The sequence below is a fragment of the Schistocerca gregaria genome, chromosome 5, assembly GCF_023897955.1.
Source record: "Schistocerca gregaria isolate iqSchGreg1 chromosome 5, iqSchGreg1.2, whole genome shotgun sequence".
Lineage (NCBI taxonomy): Eukaryota > Metazoa > Arthropoda > Insecta > Orthoptera > Acrididae > Schistocerca > Schistocerca gregaria.
In genome coordinates this window covers 331,025,063-331,052,354 of record NC_064924.1, presented here as the reverse complement: position 1 = coordinate 331,052,354, position 27,292 = coordinate 331,025,063, and the positions used below count along the sequence as shown (strand labels likewise).

At 40.1% G+C, this 27,292-nt stretch overlaps 1 protein-coding gene across 6 annotated transcripts in view; it reads right to left on the bottom strand.

Moving 5' to 3' along the window:
* Window positions 1–27,292, bottom strand: part of LOC126272187 (cap-specific mRNA (nucleoside-2'-O-)-methyltransferase 2) — a 298,755-nt gene that overhangs the window by 111,432 nt on the left and 160,031 nt on the right. For all 6 annotated transcript variants that reach the window (XM_049974866.1, XM_049974867.1, XM_049974862.1 and 3 more), the window contains one exon: window positions 13,167–13,337. In XM_049974866.1, the coding sequence (XP_049830823.1) occupies window positions 13,167–13,337 (171 nt within the window). The remainder of the gene's footprint in view (window positions 1–13,166; window positions 13,338–27,292) is intronic.

Sequence of the window (27,292 nt, the reverse complement as noted above, 5' to 3'; positions counted from 1 at the left end):
CGAAAGCTTCTATTCTCTTCTTGTCCAAACTAGTTATCGTCCATGTTTCACTTCCATACATGGCTACACTCCAAACAAATACTTTCAGAAACGACTTCCTGATACATAAATCTATATTCGATGTTAACAAATTTCTCTTCTTCAGAAACGCTTTCCTTGCCATTGCCAGTCTACATTTTATATCCTCTCTACTGCGACCATCATCAGTTATTTTACTTCCTAAATAGCAAAACTCCTTTACTACTTTAAGTGTCTCATTTTCTAATCTAATCCCGTCAGCATCACCCGATTTAATTTGACTACATTCCATTATCCTCGTTCTGCTTTTGTTGATGTCCATCTTATATCCTCCTTTCATGACACTATCCACTCCATTCAACTGCTCTTCCAAGTCCTTTGCCGTCTCTGACACAATTACAATGTCATCGGCGAACCTCAAAGTTTTTACTTCTTCTCCATGAATTTTAATACCTACTCCAAATTTTTCTTTTGTTTCCTTTACTGCTTGCTCAATATACAGATTGAATAACATCGGGGAGAGGCTAAAACCCTGTCTCACTCCTTTCCCAACCACTGCTTCCCTTTCATGCCCCTCCACTCTAATAACTGCCATCTGGTTTCTGTACAAATTGTAAATAGCCTTTCGCTCCCTGTATTTTACCCCTGCCAACTTTAGAATTGGAAAGAGAGTATTCCAGTCAACATTGTCAAAAGCTTTCTTGAAGTCTACAAATGCTAGAGATGTAGGTTTGCCTTTTCTTAATCTTTCTTCTAAGATAAGTCGTAAGGTCAGTATTGCCTCACGTGTTCCAACATTTCTACGGAATCCAAACTGCTCCTCCCCGAGGTACGCATCTACCAGTTTTTCCATTCGTCTGTAAAGAATTCGCATTAGTATTTTGCAGCTGTGACTTATTAAACTGATAGTTCGGTAATTTTCACATCTGTCAGCGCCTGCTTTCTTTGGGATTGGAATTATTATATTCTTCTTGAAGTCTGAGGGTGTTTCACCCGTCTCATACATCTTGCTCACCAGCTGGTAGAGTTTTGTCATGACTGGCTCTCCCAAGGCCGTCAGTAGTTCTAATGGAATGTTGTCTACTCCCGGGGCCTTGTTTCGACTCAGGTCTTTCAGTGTTCTGTCAAACTCTTCACGCAGTATCTTACCTCCCATTTCGTCTTCATCTACATCCTCTTTCCTTTCCATAATATTGTCCTCAAGTACATCGCCCTTGTATAAACCTTCTATATATTCCTTCCACCTTTCTGCCTTCCCTTCTTTGCTTAGAACTGGGTTGCCATCTGAGCTCTCGATATTCATACACGTGGTTCTCTTCTCTCCAAAGGTCTCTCTAATTTTCCTGTAGGCAGTATCTATCTTACCCCTAGTGAGATAAGCTTCTACATCCTTACATTTGTCCTCTAGCCATCCCTGCTTAGCCATTTTGCACTTCCTGTCGATCTCATTTTTGAGACGTTTGTATTCCTTTTTGCCTGCTTCATTTACTGCATTTTTATATTTTCTCCTTTCATCAATTAAATTCAATATTTCTTCTGTTACCCAAGGATTTCTAGCAGCCCTCCTGTTTTTACCTACTTTATCCTCTGCTGCCTTCACTACTTCATCCCTCAGAGCTACCCATTCTTCTTCTACTGTATTTCTTTCCCCCACTGCTGTCAATTGTTCCCTTATGCTCTCCTTGAAACTCTGTACAACCTCTGGTTCTTTCAGCTTATCCAGACCCCATGTCCTTAAATTCCCACCTTTTTGCAGTTTCTTCAGTGTTAACCTACAGGTCATAACCAATAGATTGTGGTCAGAGTCCACATCTGCCCCTGGAAATGTCCTACAATTTAAAACCTGATTCCTAAATCTCTGTCTTACCATTATATAATCTATCTGATACCTTTTAGTATCTCCTTGATTCTTCCATGTATAAAACCTTCTTTCATGATTCTTGAACCAAGTGTTAGCCATGATTAAGTTATGCTCTGTGCAAAATTCCACCAGGTGGCTTCCTCTTTCATTTCTTAGCCCCAATCCATATTCACCTACTATGTTTCCTTCTCTCCCTTTTCCTACTGACGAATTCCAGTCACCCATGACTATTAAATTTTCGTCTCCCTTCACTACCTGAATGATTTCTTTTATCTCGTCATACATTTCATCAATTTCTTCATCATCTGCAGAGCTAGTTGGCATATAAACTTGTACTACTGTAGTAGGCATTGGCTTTGTGTCTATCTTGGCCACAATAATGCGTTCGCTATGCTGTTTGTAGTAGCTTACCCGCACTCCTATTTTTTTATTCATTATTAAACCTACTCCTGCATTACCCCTATTTGATTTTGTATTTAGAACCCTGTAGTCACCTGACCAAAAGTCTTGTTCCTCCTGCCACCGAATTTCTCTAATTCCCACTATATCCAACTTTAACCTATCCATTTCCCTTTTTAAATTTTCTAACCTACCTGCCCGATTAAGGGATCTGACATTCCACGCTCCGATCCGTAGAACGCCAGTTTTCTTTCTCCTGATAACGACGTCCTCCTGAGTAGTCCCCGCGCGGAGATCCGAATGGGGGACTATTTTACCTCCGGAATATTTTACCCAAGAGGACGTCATCATCATTTAATCATACAGTAAAGCTGCATGTCCTCGGGAAAAATTACGGCTGTAGTTTCCCCTTGTTTTCAGCCGTTCGCAGTACCAGCACAGCAAGGCCGTTTTGGTTAATGTTGCAAGGCCAGATCAGTCAATCATCCAGACTGTTGCCCCTGCAACTACTGAAAACGCTGCTGCCCCTCTTCAGGAACCACACATTCGTCTGGCCTCTCAACAGATACCCCTCCGTTGTGGTTGCACCTACGGTACGGCCATCTGTATCGCTGAGGCACGCAAGCCTCCCCACGGCAAGGTCCATGGTTCATTACAAATTTAGAAATGTAAAATAGCAGTTGTTAAAAATTGGGCCACACTATGTTGCATACGAAATGTAGGAGACATATGAAAAGATAAAGAGAGAATGAAATATTAAAACAGCCAATGTACCCCAAAAAAAGTTTGTGATTGAGAGAGAGTAGGTATTTTGAACTTCTAGTCTGGGAAGTCTTCATGAATGCTTCCAGTGTTGATAAAATCTTCTCGGGTTGACAGCTGAGTCAACACATTGACTTGGCTGTCAATCTGAGATTCGCCGAGAAAGCCTGCATTCTCATATACTGTCATTGTTGATCATAAGAATGTTGTATTGAAACAAGACAAGTTAACATAAAACACGATATTGATTTTGTATATCAATATTTTATTTATGTAAGGTGTGCTAGGTTATGATTCTGCTGGTATTTTACAATTTCTGTTTGGGGTATCCATTGGGTTTTGTGCACAACTGAGAGTGTAGCAACTGATTCTCTGATCAGCACAGGTGTAGCAGAGAAACCTCAACATTGCATATGGCTCCAAAGGATATTTAGAGCAGAAGCCTTCATTGGATCAACATTAACAATGATGTATAAAAAGAATATCAATTGGATTATAAAGATAGTCAGTCATTTGAGACGCATTACTTTGGAAAGGTTTATTGTATCAATGCATGTTAATAAACCAAACCTGTCCCTCTCAAATCTAGACTTTCTCAACTATGCTTAAGCAATATATGAGGGTAATCCCGAAAGTAAGATCTCATTTTTTTTTTCTCTAAGTACATAGACCTGTTTATTTCTACAATGGTTTAAATCAGTTTACAGCTTGAACTTTTAGCTATTTTTCCACATAATCACCATTTCTGTCTGTGCATTTTTGTAGAGGCTGTGGCAGTTTTTGTATGTCCATGTCATACCAGCTGACCGCCATGCTGTTCAGAAACCTCTTCTTTCACCTTGTCATCGGAGCTGAATCGCTTTCCAGCCAAATGTTCTTTTAACCTAGGGAACAGGTGATAGTCATTGGGTGCCAAGTCAGGACAATAGGGTGGGTGGGTGATTATGTTCCACTGAAACTGTTGCAGGAGAGCAACAGTTTGACGAGCAATGTGTGGGCGAGCGTTATCATAGAGAATGAGTATGCCCTTGCTCAACCTTCTCTCTTCTCCGCTTCTGAATTGTTGTTTGAGTTTTTTCAGAGTTTCACAGTACCTGTCAGCATTAATTGTGGTCCCAGCGATTCAGTTCCAATGACGAGGTGAAAGACAAGGTTCATTACTTTCTGAACAGCATGGCGGCGAGCTAGTATGACATGGGCATACAAAAATTGCCACAGCGTCTACAAAAATGCAACGACAGAAATGGTGATTATGTCGAAAAACAGCTAAATGTTCAAGATGAAAACTGATGTAAACCATTGTAAAAATAAACAGGTCTATATACTTATAAAATAATAGGATACCTTAATTTTGGGATTACCTTCGTATGTACAGTGGTGTTCTGAAGAATGAGGATGATTTGAGTCCTGCAGAGCCAGCAGTTAACTCAATTTATCCTGTGGAACCCTTGCAATAGAAAAATGAGATTCTGACAAATGACAGCATGCAAAGAGGACAGTATTTTGCCGTATGGTTAATATGTTGAACTTCCTTATTTACTATGATATACAAATAACAACAGATGTTTTGCTGGGAAGTTTGCAACAACAAAAATGAAGAGATTACACATATTTTTATATCCTGCAGGAGCTTTTTCATAAACTACTGACCTGTCTTGCCTTCAGCTGGTAGTTAGTAATACACTGTTTCAGGTGTCTTAATCCACCATGGGTCACAACATACTTATTTTAGAAGCTCACTTTCAGGTCAGATGCGAAATGGGATTTCAAACGATGGATGTGCCGGATTGTATTGCTCTAATTGAACCCTTAGGCTCAAGTACTCATCGCAGTGAAAGTGACATGCAAACACAGGTACATGTAGACAAATGTACGATGGAAACCAATAATCTTAATCAAGAGGTAAGTAAAGGAAAGCTTTTCCAAGTCCTTCTTAGTGCATGAAGTTAATTGATTTGATGCTCACTTACAAAGTATCTGCTGTAGGCTTCTTCATCCAAAGCTGATGTCATTCAGTGAACTCCAAACTCTGCCATGCCTGGCATTTGAGGGCCTCTATAAAGGGCATTTGGAGTTGTTTGCTTGTAGATGACACATGACTGCACCGCTTTTCACTTTCAATTCTCAATCAGTGAGTGTGAAATCAGTGGTTTCCTGATTCATGTGACCTCTTCATGGACTGACAAAAGAAGCTTGCAATGTTAAGTCTCTACTTTTGTTACATGGCTAAAATATGCCTTCTACGATTATGTTTTTTCTTTTTCTTTTTTTTTTCCTGGCAACCCTTCATGATTCAGTCATTGCATCTCTCTTACTTACAAGCATACATATATACACATACATACATAAATATTGTTGTCACAGTGCTGACACGACAGTACACACAAACGGCGATAGAGGCGCTCTGCAACTCGGCTGAGCGCGGGAGCGCCACCTAGCTACGAACGGCGCCAGCCGCATGTCACGGCACGGCAGTCAAATATGAGATACTGAGTTGATATCATGTAACCAGCTATAGTTCCAAGTGAGAGTGTTTGAAAATCCACGCAATATTGGCGTTCATTGGCCCCGTATTGATTCTGACATCGCCCACATGGTTGCTGCGTGTGGTCAGTGTGCTCAACAACTGGCTGCACCACGTACAATGCCCTCTCCGTGGCCTGATCCAGCGCAGCCATGGGAATGGGTGCACATTGACTCTGCCGGCCTACTTCCTCGGTACTTATTGGCTACTGTTGATTGACGCCTTCTCGAAGTTTCCGTTTGTTGTTCGATGTCCGTCACCGACCACTGCGGCGACGACGCTGGCTTTGTCCAAAATCTTTGCACTAGAAGGTCTTCCATCCACGATCGTCACGGACAATGGCCCTCAGTTCTCTTCGCAGGCCTTCAGTGACTTTTGTACTGTACAAGGGATTCATCATGTTACAGCACCGCCCTTCCATCCGCAATCGAATGGGGAGGTCAAGCGCCTTGTCCGCACTTTCAAAAGCCAGATGAAAAAATTCCTTAGTGACTTTTCCACAGATGAGCTCTGCTGCAATTTCTGAGTTCTTATCGCTTCACGCCTCTGGGTGATCGCAGCCCTGCTGAACTCTTGCATGGCCGCCAACCGCGCACTCTAATGCACCTGCTTCACCCTGTCAGGTCTTGTGCTGCGTCCCCTAGTGCGGGAAAATACTCGGTGGGCACCGACGTGTGGGCACGAGGGTATGGATCTCGCCCTAAATGGATTCCAGGGGTGGTCAAGGCTCTTTGCGCCCGCCGGCTTTGTGAAATACACACGGACGACGGAATTGTTGTTCGCCATTACGACCAGATGTGCCCATGAGTGGTGGCCACACCGGTGCCACCGCCCCTTCCTTCGCCTCCACCAGCCCGAGAAGCCAGTCCTGTCGCTGCTACCGTACATGTTGATGCAGCCGACGTCGCTATCGCTTCCGAGTACGCTGGAACCGGCCCCAGTCGCAACGTCGCCTTCTCCGGGACCCATCTCGCGGGAGCACACCCCCAGGTCCACGACACCTATGGATGCTGCTCCGGAGTTTTCACCCATCATCTTGTCCAGGAGGCACGTTCCACGCACGAGCTTCCGTCCTGGACATTTTTGACCATACTCTCGTGTCTCTCCATGGGACCTTCTCGGGGCCTCACAAGAGGCCATGGATGTCTCCGCACTGTCCATGTCTCCAAGGAAGTTATATTTTTTTTTCACGGGGGGAAAAGTGTTGTGACAGTGCCACCACATTTAACAGTGCCACCACGACAGTATGCGCAAACGGTGATAGAGGCGCTCCGCAAATCGGCTGAGCGCGGGAGCGCCACCTAGCTACAAACGGCGCCAGCCGCATGTCACGGCACGGCAGTCGAATACGAGATACTGAGTTGATATCATGTAACCAGCTATTGTTCCTAAGTGAGAGTGTTTGAAAATCCACGCAATATTGGCGATTAAAGGTTATAACAAATATATGACATTTTTCCATTACATTTCACTGTATATACACAGATTCTACCACTGATGCAATTAATACACCCCTTTAACAGAAATATCTTCATCTGCCATATGTGCATCCAGTGACGTAGCACTGGCATTAGGAATAATTTCACTTTGGGGATGCACTTCTTGTGAGATTTTTCCATGAGCTAGGTCACCATTCATATGCAAATGGTTGTGACATTTCTCTTCTTTCCACATTCTACATTGCATACTGCATCTGAGACGTAAGCACCACTCCTCTGGTTATGAGGGTCACGGCAACACAAACGGAAATGCATGTTTTCCAGTTGGATCTTGTTTCCACCGCTCTTTTATGTAATCTCAACTTATTTTCTATTTCATGCACATGCTACCCATCTGTTCTGTTTGCTACTGTTGCCAAGGTTAGGTTAATAAAGGCAAAGTGACCCGGGAGTTGGCCTGTCTCCGAGGACCAATCACAGTGTCACCCTCAATTATACCTTTAGAATTCCTATACTATATCCCTCTTTAATCAGGTATAAGGTAGAGTTTAACCTAAAATTCCTCCTTTATATTTCAGGTCAAACAAATCTGATTTTACCACAACCTCACATCTTAAGTTAAATTAACTGCTGTAATCTCTTTGCATGTACTCTTATGAACTTATTATTCATTAACTGGAGTACTACATTTGATCCACGAGTCCTTACAACATTAAAAGCTCCTCTTCATGGGCTTGATAACTTCTTTGACTGCCTTCTTCTCACTTTCATTATGTAATAATACCTAGTCTCCTGCTTTGAATTCCTTGGGGCTTTTGAGTGTGATCATAATACTCCCTATTCTTCTCCGTACATTCCTTATTAAAACTCTTTGCATCTGATGCATCTACAGTGTCCTTTCCATTATTTCTTTTATGTAATTCTCGTAGTTGTATTGTATTTTGGCTGGATACTGCAGTTGGTTCCCGTGAATACTGCACATTCTCCCAAAAATGGCATGAACATAGATGATGAATGCAGTGTGTTATTACATAAAAAAAGTGGAAAATGCTTCCATCCATCCCAGCACCGATGGAGGCTATTAATCAGTTGAAATTGATTTGCAAAAGTGAATAAATAAAACATGGTTTTGCGACTGGTTGCTGCATATTTGGTAATTTTATAGTTTACGGTTGCTGCACGACTTGGGAACCACATGGAGCCCACCATTCATAAGTCAGAAAGCTGTCTGATTCATATCTGATAAAAAAAAAATCATTAACAGTGAAATGTCATTTATAAATATTTGAGGTGGTTATGCAGCACATTCTTGAGGGTGAGGGAGAATTAAGATTTTTTTGATTTAGAAAAATCACTGAAAGTAAATCCTGCATGGTTTCTTTGAAAGAGCATGGATAAATTCCTTCCCCTCTCTGAGCTTGTGTTCCATCTCACACAAACTCATCATTGATCACTGATGGTATGTAAAACCCTAAAAGCCTCCTCTTCCTTTGACCCCCCCCCCCCCCCCCCCCGCCCGCCACTATTTGTGAATACTTTCAACCCTCTCCCTCTTTCTTTGGAAGCTAAAAGCATTAACAACAGTGGCGTGTTGCAGGGAGAGTCTTCCTTGTCTCAATAATCTTAATTTATCCAGACACAATATTCCATTGCAATATGGGGATCATTTCAGTGGTAATGCTTTCTTTTGCCTTTTGGTTTATCCTGAGCTAAGAAGTGAATAGCAATTGGGAGTTATGATGAAAGTATTGTTGGTTTCCTTACAGAAACATCAAACCCCATACGTTCTGTTGACAAAGTATAATCTTAAATATCAGAGCCAAGTCAACATAGTCGGAAGGTTTCAGCCCAGTTTTCCTGGTCCTACATTGGTAGTTAAGCTGCTTGAGATCTAACTGTTTGTTTTCCTTACCTGACTGTGTAGAAAACATGGCAGTCTATCACTTATTGCTCCACTATGCATCTGCTAATGACCACAATTGACTTTACTGCAAATGTTACGTTGCAGAGCACTGGCACATACAGGCGTTTGTTCTAGCTTCTTAAGAATAGGTCTGTGTTAAGGTTACTTTAGTATCCACGATCTTTTTAGTCACACTGGTAAATTGCATTGCATATACTGATAGTTTAATAACCTGTTAGGCTTTTTTGACACCAGCAGAAGAATTCAGTATTCAATCATGTTTCCTAGACTTTCTTTTCTTTGGCGGATGTTGATCATTTGCGATTCCAGACTGCAAAACTCCCACTGCAGTTTACATGTATAACAATGATGAAGAAAACAGTGTTTCAAATTCATATGTGGCTTTGCCATGAGTTACTTGACATTTCAAATTTATGGTAATTTGTGTCTAATATTGACATTAAAAATACCTCATTGGGTAGGGTGCACAGGATCACACTTCAAACTGAGTTAAACCAATGTTAACATTTTCTGGTATTATAGGTGTGTGAAGGTGAGTATAAATGGGGCCGTTCATTCATATTTACCATTTACCATTACACTGAAATTCTTAGGACAGTAAAACCTCCTCCTTCCTATTAATTTTCTTAAGTCTTGGTTATCTACACCCATTAGGTCAGCATGAAAACATCCTCACAGAAATTCAGGATATTGTGGAATTATGTGTGTTCTATATTCAACAAGATATTCTGCCATTTGTAACTGTGTTGTTTGCAGGCATGTAGATTTTTCTATAAGAAGTCTTCTGTTTCTAAGTCACTTTACTCTGAAGGTTGTTCAATAAACAATGCGACAAACCTTTATTCTTAAAAGTTAGAATTCGGTGACAATACCCATCACATTCTGTGGCATTACACCAGCATTGTTGGAACATGTATTGCCTGTTAGTTAAAGCTATTGTCCTGTGCTGGAAGGTATGTTTTCACTGTATTGGTTAAGCTCTTATGATCTGTAAAGTGTGTCCCACACAGAGAATCTGTAAGTGACCTAAACAGATGGAAGTTCGAGGTCTGTGCTACAGGGAGGATGAGGCAATAATGATGTCCAACACAATTTTGCCGTGTGCTCCCAGGTTCTGAGATTTAAGTGGAGGCATGCATTGCTGTGCTGGTGCAATATTTTTTAGCATACTTGTTGACAGACCAAACACACTGGAAATGGTTCTGAGTTTGTTCCGAGTCTTTACATACACCATTGAAATAATAGTTCACTCATTTCACAACACATCCATGAGGATGACACCATCACCATTCCAACAAAGCTGTCACCATGGGCTTGCCAACAGAGGGAGCTACCTTAAATTTCTTCTTTTTTGTGATTATGAGTTTTGTCATTCTAGTGACTGCAGTCCCCCCCCCCCAGGCTCAAATAGATGCACCTAGGATTCGTCACCTGTAATGATCTATCACAGAGAAAGGACTCACTACTGGCATCACACTGTTCCAACTGTTCAGATGAAATGGATTTTCTTTGACTCACGAGGTCTGCTGTAAGTATTAGTGAAACTCATCTTCAGCACATCCTTGAATACCAAAGAGTCTCTCAATCATTGCACACACATTTCCAATGCTCATCGATTGCTGTACAGCCAACTGTTGAGTTGTGAGCATTAGCACAAGTAATAGCATCTGTGTGATTCTCCATGTCGGGACCAGTGGCTGTGACAGGACGTCCAGAACATGGCCAATCAATGAGGTCAGTTTCTGCACTTCTGATGTTATAACTCTCTTTACCTGTTGCTCAAAAGTACTCCTACCACTATCATCATTACCATACTGTGCACACAAAAGTATATGGATATTCACCTGAATTTCTTTTTCTGCAACCATGAATTCAATTGCAGAATGTTGCTAGTAATGAGTGTCTTGCATAGGTGCCATTTAGACTGTTGACTATAGCTCTGTCAAAAATTTTGCACACTTGCAGAAGAAACAGCAAAACTGAAGCACTTGAAAGGATGTTTCCCTATTTATATTAATGGCTCTAAAAAAATTTGAAGCACATTATTCACTGAATGACCTCCATACCGTTTCTGTGTCATAGCCTGACACAAACTAGGAATGTCATTGTCACAAACACCATGGTAGGTGGAAACAAGAGGGACACTAAGTTGATTGTGATAAACACCATAAAGTCCATGACTGTGAGTAATGTGAGCTCGAAACAGTACTAGCTCCAAATCAAAGCAGATCCAGAAAAAAAAGGGAACAATTGTATTCATGAATTAATGTAACAAAAGTTCCAAAGAAGTGCTACAGCTGCCAATCCACACACCAGTTTATTTGCTGTAGTAGACCAATAACAATCCCCAAGGGCTCTGTTTGCCATGCCCTCCTGTATCACAGCATAATAGTGACACCACTCTCGAAGTTTGTCTCACCATCACTGGTGTGGCACGATTTTAGAGGTTCCTGCTACACAGCAAGAATTTTAAATATGAAAAGGATCCTTTACAATGTTAAAATACAAGAAAAAAATTCTGGAACACTGAACAGGCTCAGTTTCAATTAACTAATTTTGTTACCATTGTCATTTTTGGAATGTTAGTTTGTGAGATAAGAACCATTGAAATATAACATGCAGCTAAGGGCGGCAGCAGAAATACTTGTGGACTAAGCGAGTCCCATATACTTCAGCAAGCCATTAAAACTGAGATGTGACAGAAGCCTAGAGATTCCTTCTAATGACTGGTTTGCCTTAACATCTGTGCCAATTCTCTGTAATATACAATGTTCCACCATGCTGCACAAGGTGGTCATTGATGCATGCACAATGCTTAAAGTTACAGAAAGTTGACAGGGTTCACTCAGCAGAACATTGGGTTCGTTAGAAGATACACCACCAAAAAACTGGAGTTTCTTGCCAATTCACGAGCCAAATGTGGTTTATTAGAGGTAATAAACATGACAACCATTAAAATCAACTGAAGTCAGCTAACAGTCCTCAACCCCTCACTCCTGGCCTATTAGATTGGATCTTGCAGAATACAAAATTGGTACGAATGCAACTGTAATGTTGCAAGCATGTTACATAAGTAGTTACTTATGGGATTCATTAATCTGACTCGCGATCCTCCAATTATTCACAATCTGAGTATGCTTATAGCAGATCTCTCACTTTTCTCATTTTTTATTCCCTCATCACTCATTACTTTCTCTGTGCCTATGAGTCTTTTATCACTGTCATGAAAATTTAGTTTTTTCACTGATTTTGCAAAATGGAAATGTTAATTAAGTCCAATGGATTTTGCCTCTATATAATATTGTATTTTATACTTCATTTGCAAAGGTTATCTTGAGGCAATCAAGTAAATGTGTAAGTGTCACATTAAAAGTTCTCCATATGTAACTACTCTTACATTAATCAAACTGAATATCAAAATAATTGTCATGAAGTCGCAACAGTTGGTGTTTCAGAAGTTATTCCTACACAATGTGGAATAATTAATCTACCACTTGACTAATCTACCACTTGAACAGTCTATTTCTTCTTCTTCTTCTCCTTGAAAAGAGGATAACTTATAACACATACAAAATTAGGCATTTTTTACTTCCATATTGTAGAAAAACTTTCCCTTTCATCGTACTATTGAATTACACTTACCTTTTGAACTCGAACCCTACTACAGAGAGTGAGTGTGAATGTGAATGTGTGTGTGTGTGTGTGTGTGTGTGTGTGTGTGTGTTTGTGAGAGAGAGAGAGAGAGAGAGAGAGAGAGAGAGAGAGAGAGAGATGGACAGGGAGGGCAGGCAGGGGGGGGAGAGGGTGCACTACATTCTCCTGCTGCAATAAATTGCTTCATTGGCCTGTCTCAATGTTGTGATCATGTAAAGCTTGCACTTTCTCTGTTTTTCTCTCTCACCCCCACCCCCACCAGTTTCCAAAAAGGGTGCTCTGATGAAATTTTTAACTTGAGCTAAAATTTTTAAATTCCTTTTTTCTACCTATCTGTTGTATTTATTTGCATGTTGAGTGCTTCCTCTTACTCATACTACTGCTAAATTCCACTCAATATTTTCTATTATAGCAATAAAGGTTGAAATCAGTGTAATGGTAGTTCTCTTACACTTATCCATTGTTTATAATGGTATGCAATCACATTTTTTATCACAAATCTTGAAATGTTAAACTATGACTTTAAATAAATGTAGTAACATGTAAAGTTGCTACTACAATGAGAAGATTGAAGGAAATACTTACTGTAAGCCATTTTATATCTTCATCCTCAAAAGGCCACTTAATCTCTAGGTTCGTAACCTCAGCTTGTAGCACCCTAAGCTGTTCAGAAGGGTCCAACTTTCGCTTTTTACATCGGTCATTAAATGATCCTTCTTCATTTTTTGGTCCAACATTCAGTGCTACTGTTTCCATCTGTGATAAAATGGAAAAGGAGTATTACATTACATTTATCCAGAATTTCTTTACTTTCAAATATTTATAAATTGAGATAACATTATTACTTGCAACGTAGTTACCTGCATTTTTTGACCTGGTCCCCAACATACACTTTTTCCCAAGCAAATAAAATCATTTGAAATGAAATATGTCTCTTACATGTTACACATACAAAGTAATTAGCACTTGTCTCTTGTGAAAAGCCTCCTTGCTTTTCTACATGAATTAATACAATTATGTACATTTGTCAAATATTTTACAACATTATCTTTTGTTACAGTGAACAAAATAAGACTTCATTCACTGCAAGTTGCCCTGTATTATCCTCTGGGTTATAACTAAACATTTCTCGCAAATTATAAATGTAAACTAAAACAGCTTTTAAGTTTTCAGGAAGCATGATATACACCAAATGAATCTCACTCTAGAGCTAAATGGACAGTGTATTCAAGCTTCCTGGCACTGTATAATGTTGTACTATGCTGGGACTCAAATTTGGACCCTTGTCTTTTGCAAGTAATGTAGGTTTGTGTATCACTCTGGCAAGCAGTTTTAATCAATCAGAAGTTTCAGTGGTACAGACAGCCCAACAAAAAACACTAAAGCTCAATCTCTACCAGGATAATGAGTATGCTTAGGTCACAATGCAGGCATGTAATCTGATAGGGAAGCTACATAAGAGACGCAGGTGATGCATACAAAACAGTCGTTCACTTTCATCTGCAGAGAGGATGGGGATTCAGATGGCCACAATGTATCAAATAATGAGGGTGTCTGATCTTACCAGTTTTGTGAAGAAAATTGTATAAAAACATTTTGAGTGTAACAAAGTTCAATAACAATGCCTAGAAAGGAAGAAGTGTTCTGGAGCATACTGAAAGAAATGAGAAGTTCAGCAGATAACATGTGCCTACATCCACATCAATATGACATCACTATCATACTATAAGGTAACATATTTATTATTATTATTATTATTATTATTACTATTATTATTATTATTATTTATTTCTTTTCTTTTCTCCCTCGTTCTTTTCTTCATGTAGCTTCAAGAATTCGACTTTGAAATAGTATACGTAAAAGGAAATCAAAACATAATAGCTGATGCTCTTTCCCAGCTACTGCAAGGTTTAGAGGAATTCAATGGTCTTTTAGAGCAGGAAGGTGAAATAATAGCTATGTTGATGGACAAAAAAACACTCCGACCATACTATGTCCACAGTTGTAAACAAATGGATCAATTACAGCAGGAAGACACGCTGGAGTAAGGTAAGGACAAAACCTACACTTAACGTCAGTAAAAAATTAAAAAGGCTTTTTACTATTCACAAAGGTGATCGGTTCCACACAAACTCTCCCGAACTAGAACAATGGAGGATGTGTTTGCCACAGGAATATGTGGATGATTTTATCTTATACACACCCAATACTTTGGGGCCATTATGGCACTGCAAAATGCACTAATAATATAGTTGAATACTGTTATTTCCCCAACCTTAGACAAAGAGTACTACAGGTGATAAGAAAGTGTATTGTTTGCCAGGAAGCAAAACATTCTAACATCTCCAAACAGATAGAACTACATCCCATTGTGGCTAAGAAACCTCTAGAAAAGGTAACATTAGATAAGGCTGAACCGTATCCCAGAGGTAAAGGGGGATTAAAATATTTAGTAGGTCTGTACAATATTTTCACTAAATACAAAAAACTATATGCTATACAGAAAGTCACAGCCAGTTCAATAATAAGACGAATTAAAGAGGATTATTTTGCAAGAGAAGGGAAACAGTTTGTAGATTCCAAACGAATCAAACACATTTTAGTATCCAAATTTCATCCCGAAGCATCCCCCTTAGAAAGGGTGTTTAAGGAATTCAACAGGTTTGTGAGAACCTGTATACCTCGTAAACATACTAAGTAGATTGAATATATCAATCCTTTCCCACAAGTTGCTGACAACCTTCCCCATACATCAAATGGATTTACACCAAATGAGCAGATGCTCAACCGCAAACAGATAGATGAATGGCAAAACCTTTACCCAAGAAACCAGTAACGAAATTATCACTGGATGATAAAATACGACAAGCAGTGATCAACCTTGAAACCTGGGCTAAATACAGGAAAGGAATTTATGACACAAAGCTGAAATGTACAACATAGATTTACATAGGACAATAGGTGTTACTTAGAACACATCCCAAATCCCCAAAAAACTGGAAAACTGAACCGTCAGTGGCAAATACTATGCACTGGACCACACATAATGTATGCTCCCTACCTGGAAGCATACTGATTGGCATACGCAAACATGGATAAAGACAAGGCCCTTTACCTTAACAAAGACTTGAGAACATTTATATATTGAAGAAGAGGGTATGCAGCCATTTATACACCTCTAACTTGTATATATGTACAGTAATATTAAATTTAGGATGCTGGAAACTCACAATCCTGAATTTATGTTGTTAGTTAATAAGGAAAATTTTTGTTCAGGTTTTTTCTTATATGACAAATGTGTAAATGATAAGATGAGTGGATGTAACAAGGAAGAATTTTTCTTTTATGTGTCTAGAGGTGACAATACTTTGAACACAATGCTTCACCTTCCACATAGCCCAGTGGTAAGTGAATAAACAAACTTGTGAAACACACGGTAGCGCGCATTACAATACACAACTCGCCGCGATGTTAGTAGTAACAGATAAATGCAGCGCATGCGCACTGGGAAGAAAGTTGATCAACAAACCGCAAGCACTTGCGTACCAGACAGACGCAGCTGAAAGCATTGGAGCACCCAAAACAAACAAACCCTATGACCTATGGCCTGCACTAGCACTTCTAGAGCCTATTGCATAAACTGGGACAAAGAAAATTAATGGAGAATCTATGCTACAACTACCACTATCTACACAACACACACAAAAAAGTTTATGCTAAGGGATTATATACACAGAAAGGGAACCTAAACTACGAAATATTTACTGAAGTTGTGTTACTATTACATTGTATCTATATAGTTAAAAATTACACTAATTACAATTAAGGGACCAAAAAACCTTTGCTGCAGGTAAATAAGACAGTACAATATGAGTGGCAAACTGAATAAGAGGTCGCATCATGTGTATAATACACTTTACCTTCCAGATTTACAAGGTAAGCAGAGGCGCACAGATGATGTTAAATGAGTTTGTAATAGCACTACTGCACACTGAAATAAATTAATACACAATGGAATATATGAAAGAGCTGTTAGTGAACACTTAGCCACTGTACACTTGTCTATGAAGATTTAGTTTTAAGTTAGTATTAAGTTTTTCTTCCAGGGAACGATGCATCAACACACCCTAAAGGTGAAGAAAGATAAATACTTGTCACATGTTAGGTACCATATAAACATAAGAAAGGGCCGCTCGACAAGTAAATATAGTTTGAAGTTTATAATACGTATGAATGTGATAGTGTGAAAATATGTGTAGAATAATACTGTTGCAGTATATCGCATAACACGAGGCTGAACTAAAGTGGAGCACAACCAAATAATCAAGGAATGAAAATACAATGGCATCCAGACATTTAGCTGATTACAGGTATTGATAAATATCAACGGGGACAGTTGAAAATGTATGCCCCAACTGGGACTCCAACCCAGGATCTCCTGTTTACATGGCAGATGCACTATCCGTCTGAGCCACTGAGGACACATAGCTTAGTGTGACCCCAGGGACTAATCTCTGGCACACTCCCCGTAAGACCCACATTACCAACTTACTGTTCACACTCTAAATTTGTAGTGCCCCTGCCCACTATACTCATTACTCGTGGCAGTCAATCTACTGAGTCCTGTAATAGTTCGGGCATGAGTGCATCCACAATGAAGAAGATCATTGGCCAGTAGGCCATATCTATATGAAGATTGTATCTGTTCTTTCGGACATGTCCAAAAGAACAGATACCATTGATGATCTTGCATCTCTTGAAGAAAGAAATTACAATGAAATCCAGACATTTAGTTGGGAATGTGGGTCTTACGGGGAGTGTGCCAGAGATCAGAACCTAAAGTCGCACTATCGTCTGTGTCCTCAGTGGCTCAGATGGATAGTGTGACTCCCGTGTAAGCAGGAGATCCTGGGTTTGAGTCCCAGTTGAGGCACACATTTTCAACTGTCCCCGTTGATATTTATCAAAGCGTGTAAGCAGCTACAGGTATGGATTTCATTGTAATTTCAGTCTTCGAGAGCTGCAAGATCACCAATGGTATCTGTTCTTTCAGGCGTGTCCGAAAGAACAGATACAATCTTCATATAAATAATAAGGGGTCAAAACCTAACGTTGAATTTTTTTTGCATGTTTGTTGACGCTCATTGTACATGACATATAGTATTGACGATACAACTCTGTATACTTGACATATGGAATGGTTATCCTTTATACAATGAACATAACAAATAACTACTGAGGTGCACTTTAAACACTGAATAAGTATTCAATATGATAGGTATCGTCAGGTTTGCGTTGTGTTTATAAATAACAAACTATTTTATTCTTGGGAACACAGTTAAGACCAGTAATGAGACATAACTCAGCACATAAATGCCTTTCTGTGAAATTTCCTCAACCCTGTAGTGTGTAGATCCTTCCTGGAGAATGCTAGAGAGGCGAGGCCACACATAGTTATTTAAGCAGCATGTAGAATCTGTTGTAACGACTATTAATTACTTCTTTAATTCAGTGAACTTGATAAATATGCTCCAACAAGAAGTCACAGTAAAATGAAACAAAATATATGTCAGTTTATGCCATAAAGGAAAATGAATCTATTGCTGTATGAATGTAATGTAATGAACGTAGAACCAAAAGAGAGTAAAAAGTGTACTCATATAATTTGAATTGAACAATGTAATGAAATTGTAATTTAACAAAATTTACTAAACAAAGTGACAATCAGACTGTACGCAACGATAATGACATGTCAGCAAATGAATAGGATAAGTTCATTTTTGTAGTTGTACTTTTTTTTCGTTATGTGTATGTGGAAAGGACACTATAAAAACTTTGTGTAATGCAACGGTATGAGAGACGCTCAAAAACATACGAAACTTGCCTGCAAAGTGTTAAATGTGCGTGTGAGATATGTGGGTGTGCAGTAGACGAACTAAAAAAATGACTATAATTTGTGTAACACGAATTTCCTGTGCTCAACAATGTCGTAAAAACATGAATTTTCTGTGCTCGACAACACAGTAAAAACATGAATTTTCGGTGCTCGACAACGTCATAGAAGCAGCAAGAAACTTACCTTGTCAGTGGAGGTCGGATGTACAGCTGGTATCCCCACTGAATAAGTATGTGCAACGAGGAGAAATACTTTCCTCGGGCCACTGATATGGGAACCAGTCATCACCACATCGAAGATTTCACAAAACATCATGCCGCTGAACATGAGCTTCACGAATTTTTGCAGTGAAGACTATGTGGACACACAACACGAGCACTCTGACTTTGTATTGAACATGTGAAACCGAGCAAGAATGATAATGGACGTCAAGCTGTACGCGCATGCTTCACAAGCTAAACACTGGGCAGGTACTGACTGACACCAAGCGGGAACGGTAATGGGCATCGAGCTGTGTGCGCATGCTTCGCAAGCTAAACACAGGGCAAATATTGAACGACAATAATGGTACTATGCACTTACAGCAAGCACTTTGTTGGGAAGGAGAACTTATGTATGTATGTTTTAAGGGAGCTGACATGCCTATATGTACTGGTAACCATAGAGGATAACTCCAATGGTGGAAAAATAAAGGCTATGCCCATATGGCCACGGTTATCAACCCAGGAGAAGAGAAATAAACTCAGACATTGTGCACCTCTATACAACATCAGTGTAGAGTGGGTGGCAATTATAATGTAACATATTATTATTATTATTATTTCTTTTCTTTTCTATCTATATATAGATAACACTGGCATACAAAACAAAAGAGGTAAAGAGATGCTCTTCAATTTTTTAATTGCTTTAGACTCATCTGTCTATATCCATATGTGATAGCGGGCGGATGTATTACATGCTCCATCGAGTTAATATTGTTAAAAAGTCTGGTCATCTCAGTAAGTGATAGCGGGCGGACATATGCGAGTTCTGCCAAGTTGATATTGTTAAAAAATATGTATTCCAATTGTACAATAAAAAGTATTATCAAGATAGCAGAGTTTATTCATATTATTACGGCGATGATACCCATCTGTTCATCTCTGCACGACGCGCCGAGAATCCTGCATCAAGAGTATCAAAGCTAACAAGAAGAATTTGCGTGAGCACAGGAGGGGCAATTCAGAACCAGTATTGTTGTGCCAAAGCCAATCTCCACGCGCAATACTGGTAACAAGAAAAGGATTTAACTTATAACCAAATGCAGATCATTCATCCTATGATATACCTCCATTTTTATTTTCTCCATCACATAGTGTACTTCACAAATTGTCAGTTCATTTTTCTCTGAGTTGAGTACACCCTTCGAAAAAATGTCAGTTAAGTGCAAGGAAAACTGTAGATATAATTCCACTAAAATAAGTTGTTTTCCTGAACCAGAAATATCTATCAAGTTGTTTTAATGAAGCTGGGGAAATCATCTACACTAGAAAAGTATTATATAACTGCAGGAAGATTTTTCAACTATCTTTCTATAGCAGGCTTTAGGATTAACCACCATTTAGGTAAATGTCTCAACAAAGACTTGCATTCTACACCAACAAATTGAGAGAAATCTTTCAATTAAGATACCCTTTTAGCTTAATATGAGAAATAGTTGCAAAGTCTTAATAACTAACATTTCAATATCTATTGACGTAGCATTCATACCAGATTTACAGCAATTACCGACTACATGTGCGCAGCAATTTGATTTCACTATACCACGATTTTCCTTTTTTAAGTGAATGTAAACAGTTTTTCTCCCCATAGTATACATTTGTACTGTCTGCAGTAAAACTTGAAACCTGGGACAAATTCAACTCTGTGCTTTGAAATCCTTTTCAAGATCTGCTCAGAGATTGCAGATGCAGATTCACCAGAGTCCAGAGTCCCCATAGAAATCTAGAATTCTGTGGGACTCACCTGGCCTGCTAACACATCAAAGTAACTTACACAAATAGGATAACACTTTTGATTACCTTTGTTGGAAGTGTCAAACCTCAAACGAAAAAACTTTTTATCCATCAACTTGTGAGTTAAATTACGGACACTATTTAGTACCAAAACACCAGTAATTAATGCCTCACATTTTGTTTTACCACACATGATTTTATCTGCAATTGTCGAATCAGGAAATAACTGAGAAGATATTTTTACATTGCAGTCAGTGCTGGCATAACTAAGATGATGTTTAACTGTGTGAAACACGAACATAAGCTCAGATGCTATTATCTGAAAATGAAGCACTAATAATAGCATCTTTTTATAATTGCCTTAACAGGTCTATTATTACCTTGAAAATTAGAAATGTTGAAATTAGCAAGCAACTACTACATTCCTTGTCTGCTTCAACAGAGTCCACTTTGTAGAGACTTTTCATCAGTGTGATTTGTACCAATGTTAAGCATCTGTGTTTGTAGTTGACACTGTTAGAATGACGCCTAACATCAGTTACACTGTCTGCGAAATTGAAAACCGTTCTCCAGGTTTTCCAACACATAATGTACACCTTGTTTTATATACATTTCCTGGATTGGCTGCAATTCTGGAAATTCTTTTTCCCAAACCGAACGATACACTTGCAGTCTTCTGTTCTCATGTGTGCTGGTTTGAATATCTAATTTTCTTTTCATGGGATTGTCACAGTCCCAACAATTTTGAACACACTACTTCCACAAAGGAATAAGTTCTAAAACGTAAAACATAGGATGGCTTGTGATGCAGTGTTGAACCTGCTCCTGAAATGAACAAAACAATATGCCTTGTTGAATGGAGTGGAAGTACAGCCTATTCACAAAAAGAGGGGATGCGGTGTTGGAAGAACAAGCCGCACCTCCGTCTTGCAGTGCTAGTACTACAATTGCACTTACATACCGGTATCAATTTATGCCCAAGAAGGGCTCCAATCAGAATTCATAGTTTCATTCTGAATGATGGTGCTTTGTTGCTCCTAATGCCATATCGCAGACAATTCGAAATTGAAAAGAGCCAGTAATAAAACTTACATTTTTGCAATAAAAAGAACACACCACAACAATCACTTTGCAATGGCTGCAACACAACGTTGTGTGTTGGATCGCTGAGGTTGGCAGCGGCCAACACAACACACAAGCAGGTTGAAGTCGATCGACTTTTGCTGAGCCAGAACTAGGCAGGCCTCGTTCATCTCTTTGTGAACACTCTTCACACAATGCAGTTCTGTTTCTGGCGTCATATCCGTCTCACCCTCAGTCTCAACTGCCATCACATGCATGTCTTAGCATGAGAAATGTAAGCAGCACCATACAATTTGGTACTGGAAGGTTAAAAATATATGTCATTATGTCTCATGTTAAAATCAGAACATTTGGCATATGGTTAAAGGTTTGCACCATACCCAGAACAAAACAGGAAAATTCCTTGTTGTTCTGGCTAAAATTGTACGTCTGACAACTCTACCTTCATGCCACAAGGAGGTCAGTTCATCCGTCCACTCAATGGCAGCAACAAGATTGCTCACTAAAGTACTGTCTCCTTAGGACACCTAGAAATAGCAGTTCAGACATGAACTGTTTCCACTGCCTAGGAAATCAACAAATGGAGGATATCAGAAGGGTCTTCTAGCAACTGAGAAATATGGTCACAATTCAGCAATCATTTTACCACGAGTATGTCTATTAGTTTTATTACACTTCCAAGTTGAAGAGACTCTCTTCACAAAGACCAGGAACACATCTTTTACACTGAAAGTAGTTCATTTATTCTGCATTCTCCCAAAAGTACACAATTTTAAACTGTGTATCATTAATTAAAATATCCCTCTTCTTATTGTTAGCTTCCACAGTTCAAGTGTACAAACAATTCTCCAAGGGCAACTTTCCTCAATAAAATTAATTACAGTACCAAGTTTGTGAGTTAATATATCCCTCATCCTCAGTAAACTACAAAATAATGAGGAAGCAGATATCATAATTTGGGTATGCTAAAACTTCTATTATTCAATATAATCACAAAGGAGGAATAGGTTACTCAACACTGAGATAAAAGAAGATAGTACTGACACTGCACCATGAGGAAAATATTAAACTCAAAAAAATTATGCTAGCAATTTGCAGAATTTTGTAATGCCTGTTATTACATTTTTTATCAATTTCCTAGAAGAATCATTCATCACCCATTATGATTCCTTCTGATTTTTGAAATGGAAAGCAAAATGCATTTACTCATCCCATTTTGTACACAAATACTACAAAGAATGTCAGCTCATGTGAGGTTTTTCAAATGTAAAGTTATTAGTGGACTTCATATTTGGCATAATTTTATATTGTTGTAGTCATTCTGAATGACTGAAATACATTAATGAGTGAGATGCCATAATCTTCTCACTATCACAAGTCAAAATGAACTGAGCTACTATGACTTCACTACCAGAACTATGTCACTTCCACCATTTGTTGCCAAGAATACTTCTGGTTAGTTGCTGTATGCAATCTCCATAGCTCTGTTTTTCTAAATGTGTTATCCTCTAGGTTACGGTGAGAGGGATGAGTGTAGGTTAGTAAAGCATAAGATCAAGGTCTTTCAACTATCTTTTATGGTGTAGTGCCACCACCACAGTGGAAGTGTGTCATTACTAGTGGTCACGTATTGGGGTTATTGGGCAGGTGATAAGGGCATAAAAGAGAAGTTGGACATTATTTAGTTATAACAGGTTTTTCTTCATTGTATGCACATTGCAACCAGATTTGAAAGATGAGTAGAACTTCAAAATCTGAGCTACAATGTTCACCTTTTTTATGCACCTATCAGCAGTCCATTGTCTCACTAAGTGGCTTGTTTCATCCAACACACTACACATATTCCACATAGGATTTTTCACTGCTGTTTCGTGTTTTTCTTGTTTTCTTGAATTGGCCATCTTAATTAGTCCCTGCGAAATCGTGTTTCCTTCACATGTTTCTTCACTTTTGGCACATGAAGAAACCTCTAGTTCTGAAAACTTGTGAACTGTTGCTCACCTATGGTTGCTGTCACTTTGTAAGAATAAAATTTTTCGAAATCTGTGATGCAATGTCATATTAATGTTGAAGGCGTTTCCGATATACACATAACAAACTGTTTCTTCTCCTATTTGCTCCCATCTCTACAGTGAAGATGACTTAAATACAACAGAGATAAAACAGAAAGAATAATTAGAATGAATTTTATGTTTACAAATATGTTTCACATGAAGCAACCAACAGCAAATAAACACAACTGTGTACTAAAAATGATGAGGTATCAATTCTTCATTGAAGTAGCAGCTTTTTTTACAGCTAACTAAACTGATGAAATTTAGCTGGCCTAAGTGTGAATATCATTTAGCAGTATAGCAACAGTTTATCGCCGCCCCCCCCCCCCCCCCCCCCCCAGTTGTATCTTGATACAAAGACAGACCTCATCCATACTTTTACCTAATTTCCTACAACACCTCAAAGCTACTCGCACACCACCTGTGCAACCATGTTGACAAAAATTCAAAGGATCATTACAAAGGTTAGAATTCTACAGATATAGATCTTACTCATGCTCCATTAACCTTCCTGACTTAAAGAATTTTGTGAGACATGTAAACAGTGCTTAATTGTGCCAGATTATCCTGACAGCAAGCTCAACCTATGCCTGAATGCTTCTCAGTCTCAGAGCCTGGGATCAACACAAATAGTATTTGCCCTTTTATTTTCTACCAATATGCAATTTTCTTATATATTATTTATTCATCTCACTATATACAATTTTCAAACAATGGAAAATCCAGGGTGGAATAACAACAATATTGTGAAAAGGATAGTTGCTACACACCATAAAAGAGGAGATGCTGTGTTGCACATAGGCACAACAAAACGACTGTCAAACAAAGCTTTCAGCCAAACAGGTCTTCATCAGAACGAACACACACACACACACACACACACACACACACACACACACACAAAAAAAAAAAGAACACACATGCATGACAACAGCCTCTGGCGGCCAAGGCCAACCCATGAATGGCAGCACATGATGGGACAAGCAAATAGTTGGTGGAGGTAAGGAGAAGGCTGGAGTGGAAATGGGGAGGGATAGCAGAGTAGGTATGGGAGACGGTAAAGTGCTGCTTATGGGAGCATACAGGGGCAACGTGGGATGACGATAGGGCAGCTAGATGCAGTCAGGGGATTAGATGGAGAGTGGGGTTGGGAGGGGAAGGGGCAACAGAAAAGGGTAGAAGCAAACAGACTGTGGGTGCATGGGTAGAATAGAGAGCTGTGTAGTGCTGGAGTGAGGAAAGGGAAGGAGACAGGCGGGTAACAACAATGGCTAATGAAGGTTGATGGCACGAGGGTTACGGGAACAACCGATATATCCAGAATGAGACTTTCACTCTGCAGCGGGGTGTGCGCTGATATGAAACTTCCTGGCAGATTAAAACTGTGTGCCGAGCCGAGACTCGAACTCGGGACCTTTGCCTTTCGCGGGCAAGTGCTCTACCAACTGGGCCACCCTAGCACAACTCACAGTTTTACTTCTGCCAGTACCTTGCCTCCTACCTTCCAAACTGGAAACATCCCCAAGGCTGTGGCTAAGCCATGTCTCCGCAATATCCTTTCTTTCAGGAGTGCTAGTTCTGCATGGTTCGCAAAAGAGCTTCTGTAAAGTTTGGAAGGTAGGACACAAGGTACTGGCAGAAGTAAAGCTGTGAGGACGGGGCGTGAGTCGTGCTTGGGTAGCTCAGTTGGTAGAGTACTTGCCCGCGAAAGGCAAAGGTCCCGAGTTCGAGTCTCAGCCCGGCACACAGTTTTAATCTGCCAGGAAGTTTCAACCGATATATTGTAGAGAGCGTTCCCATCTGCTCAGTTCAGAGAACTTGGGTGTTGGTGGGAAGGATCCATATGGCACGAGCTATCAAACAGTCACTCCTAAATGTCATGTTGGACAGTGAGGTCAGCAACTGGGTAGTCCAGCTGTTCCCCAGACACAGTTTGTCTGTGGCCCTTCATGCGAATAGAACATTTGTTGGTTGTTATGACCACATAGAATGCGGGACAGTGGTCATAGCTTAGCTTGTAGTTCACGTGACTGGTTTCAGAGGTAGCCCTACTTCTGATGGGATAGGTGATGCTGGACTGGAGCAGATTTTGGTGAGAGGGTATATGGGATAGGTTTTGAATCTAGGTCTATGACAGGCATGTGAGCCATGAGGCAAGGAATTGGGAGCATGGGTTGTGTAGGGAAGTACAAGAATATTGTGTAGGTTCAGTGGGTGGCAAAATATCACTGTGAGAAGGGGAGGGGGAGGATAGTGGGTAGGACATTCCTCATCTCAGAGCATGACAAAAGGTAGTCAAAACCCTGATGGAGAATAAGATTCAATTGCTCCTGTCCTGGGTGGTACTCAGTCACAAGGGGAATGCTTCTCTGTGGCCAGATTGTGACACTTTGGGAGGTGGTGAGTGACTAGAGAGATAAGGCACGAGACATCAGTGTTGTACAAGGTTGGGAGGATAATTATGCTCTGTGAAGGCCTCAGTGAGACCTTTATGTATTTTGAGAGGGACTGCTCATCACTAATGATGCAACAGCCACAGGTGGATAGGCTGTATGGATGGGACTTTTTGGTACGGAATGGGTGGCGGCTGCCAAAGTGCAGGTATTAGACAGCTGCCACCCAATCCACATCAAGAAGTCCCTTCCATATAATACAGCCAACTGTGGCTCTCACGTCTGTAATGACAAATAGTCCCTATCGAAATACACCAAGAGTCTCACTAAGGCCTTCATAGACCATAATTATCCTCCCAACCATGCACAAAAACAGATCTCACTTGCCTATCTCTCTTGTCACCTACTACTTTCCAAAGTCCCAACATCTGGCCACAGAGTAACATTCCCCTCATGACTCAGTACTACCCAGGACTGGAGCAACTGAATCCCATTCTCCACCAGGGTTTCGACTACCTCTCATCGTGACTTGAGATGAGTAGTGGCCTACCCACTATCCTTCCCACTCCTCCCACAGTAGTATTCTGCCGCCCACCGAATCTACACACTTTCCTTGTATGCCTCTACGCAAGACCTACTCCAACCCCTTGTCTCAGGGCTCTCATATCCCTGCAGTAGACCTAGATGCAAGGCCTGCCCCATACATCCTCTCACTGCCACTTACTCCAGTCCAGTCATAGGCATCAACTCTCCCATCAAAGGCAAGGCTAGCTGTGAAACCAGTCATGAGATCTACAAGCTAAGTCGCAACCACCCTTCCACATTCTATGTGGGCACGCAACCAATAAGTCAGCTGTCCACACAAATGATCTCGGATTAACTTGTGGCAAAGAAATAGCTGGACTATCTAGTTGCTGAGCATGCTGCCCAACATAATGTTCCTCATTTCAATGCGTGCTTCACAGACTGTGCCATCTGGACCCATCCCAAAAATGTCAGCTTTTCTGAATTGTGCCGAAGGGAACTCTCCCTACAATATATTCTACGTTCCTGTAACCCTCCTGGCCTCAGTCTTTGTCACTCATTGCCCTTACACACTCGTCCCCTTCCCTGTTCCCATTCCTGCACTACATATATCTCTATTCCACCAACACACTCGTAGTCTTTTTACTTCTCTCCTTTTCCACAGCTGCCCCCCCTCCCCTCGCCCTCTGTCTAATCTCCCATCTGCACCTAGCTGCCATAGCATCTCCCCACCTTGTCCTGTTATGCTTCCACAAGCAGCACTTTA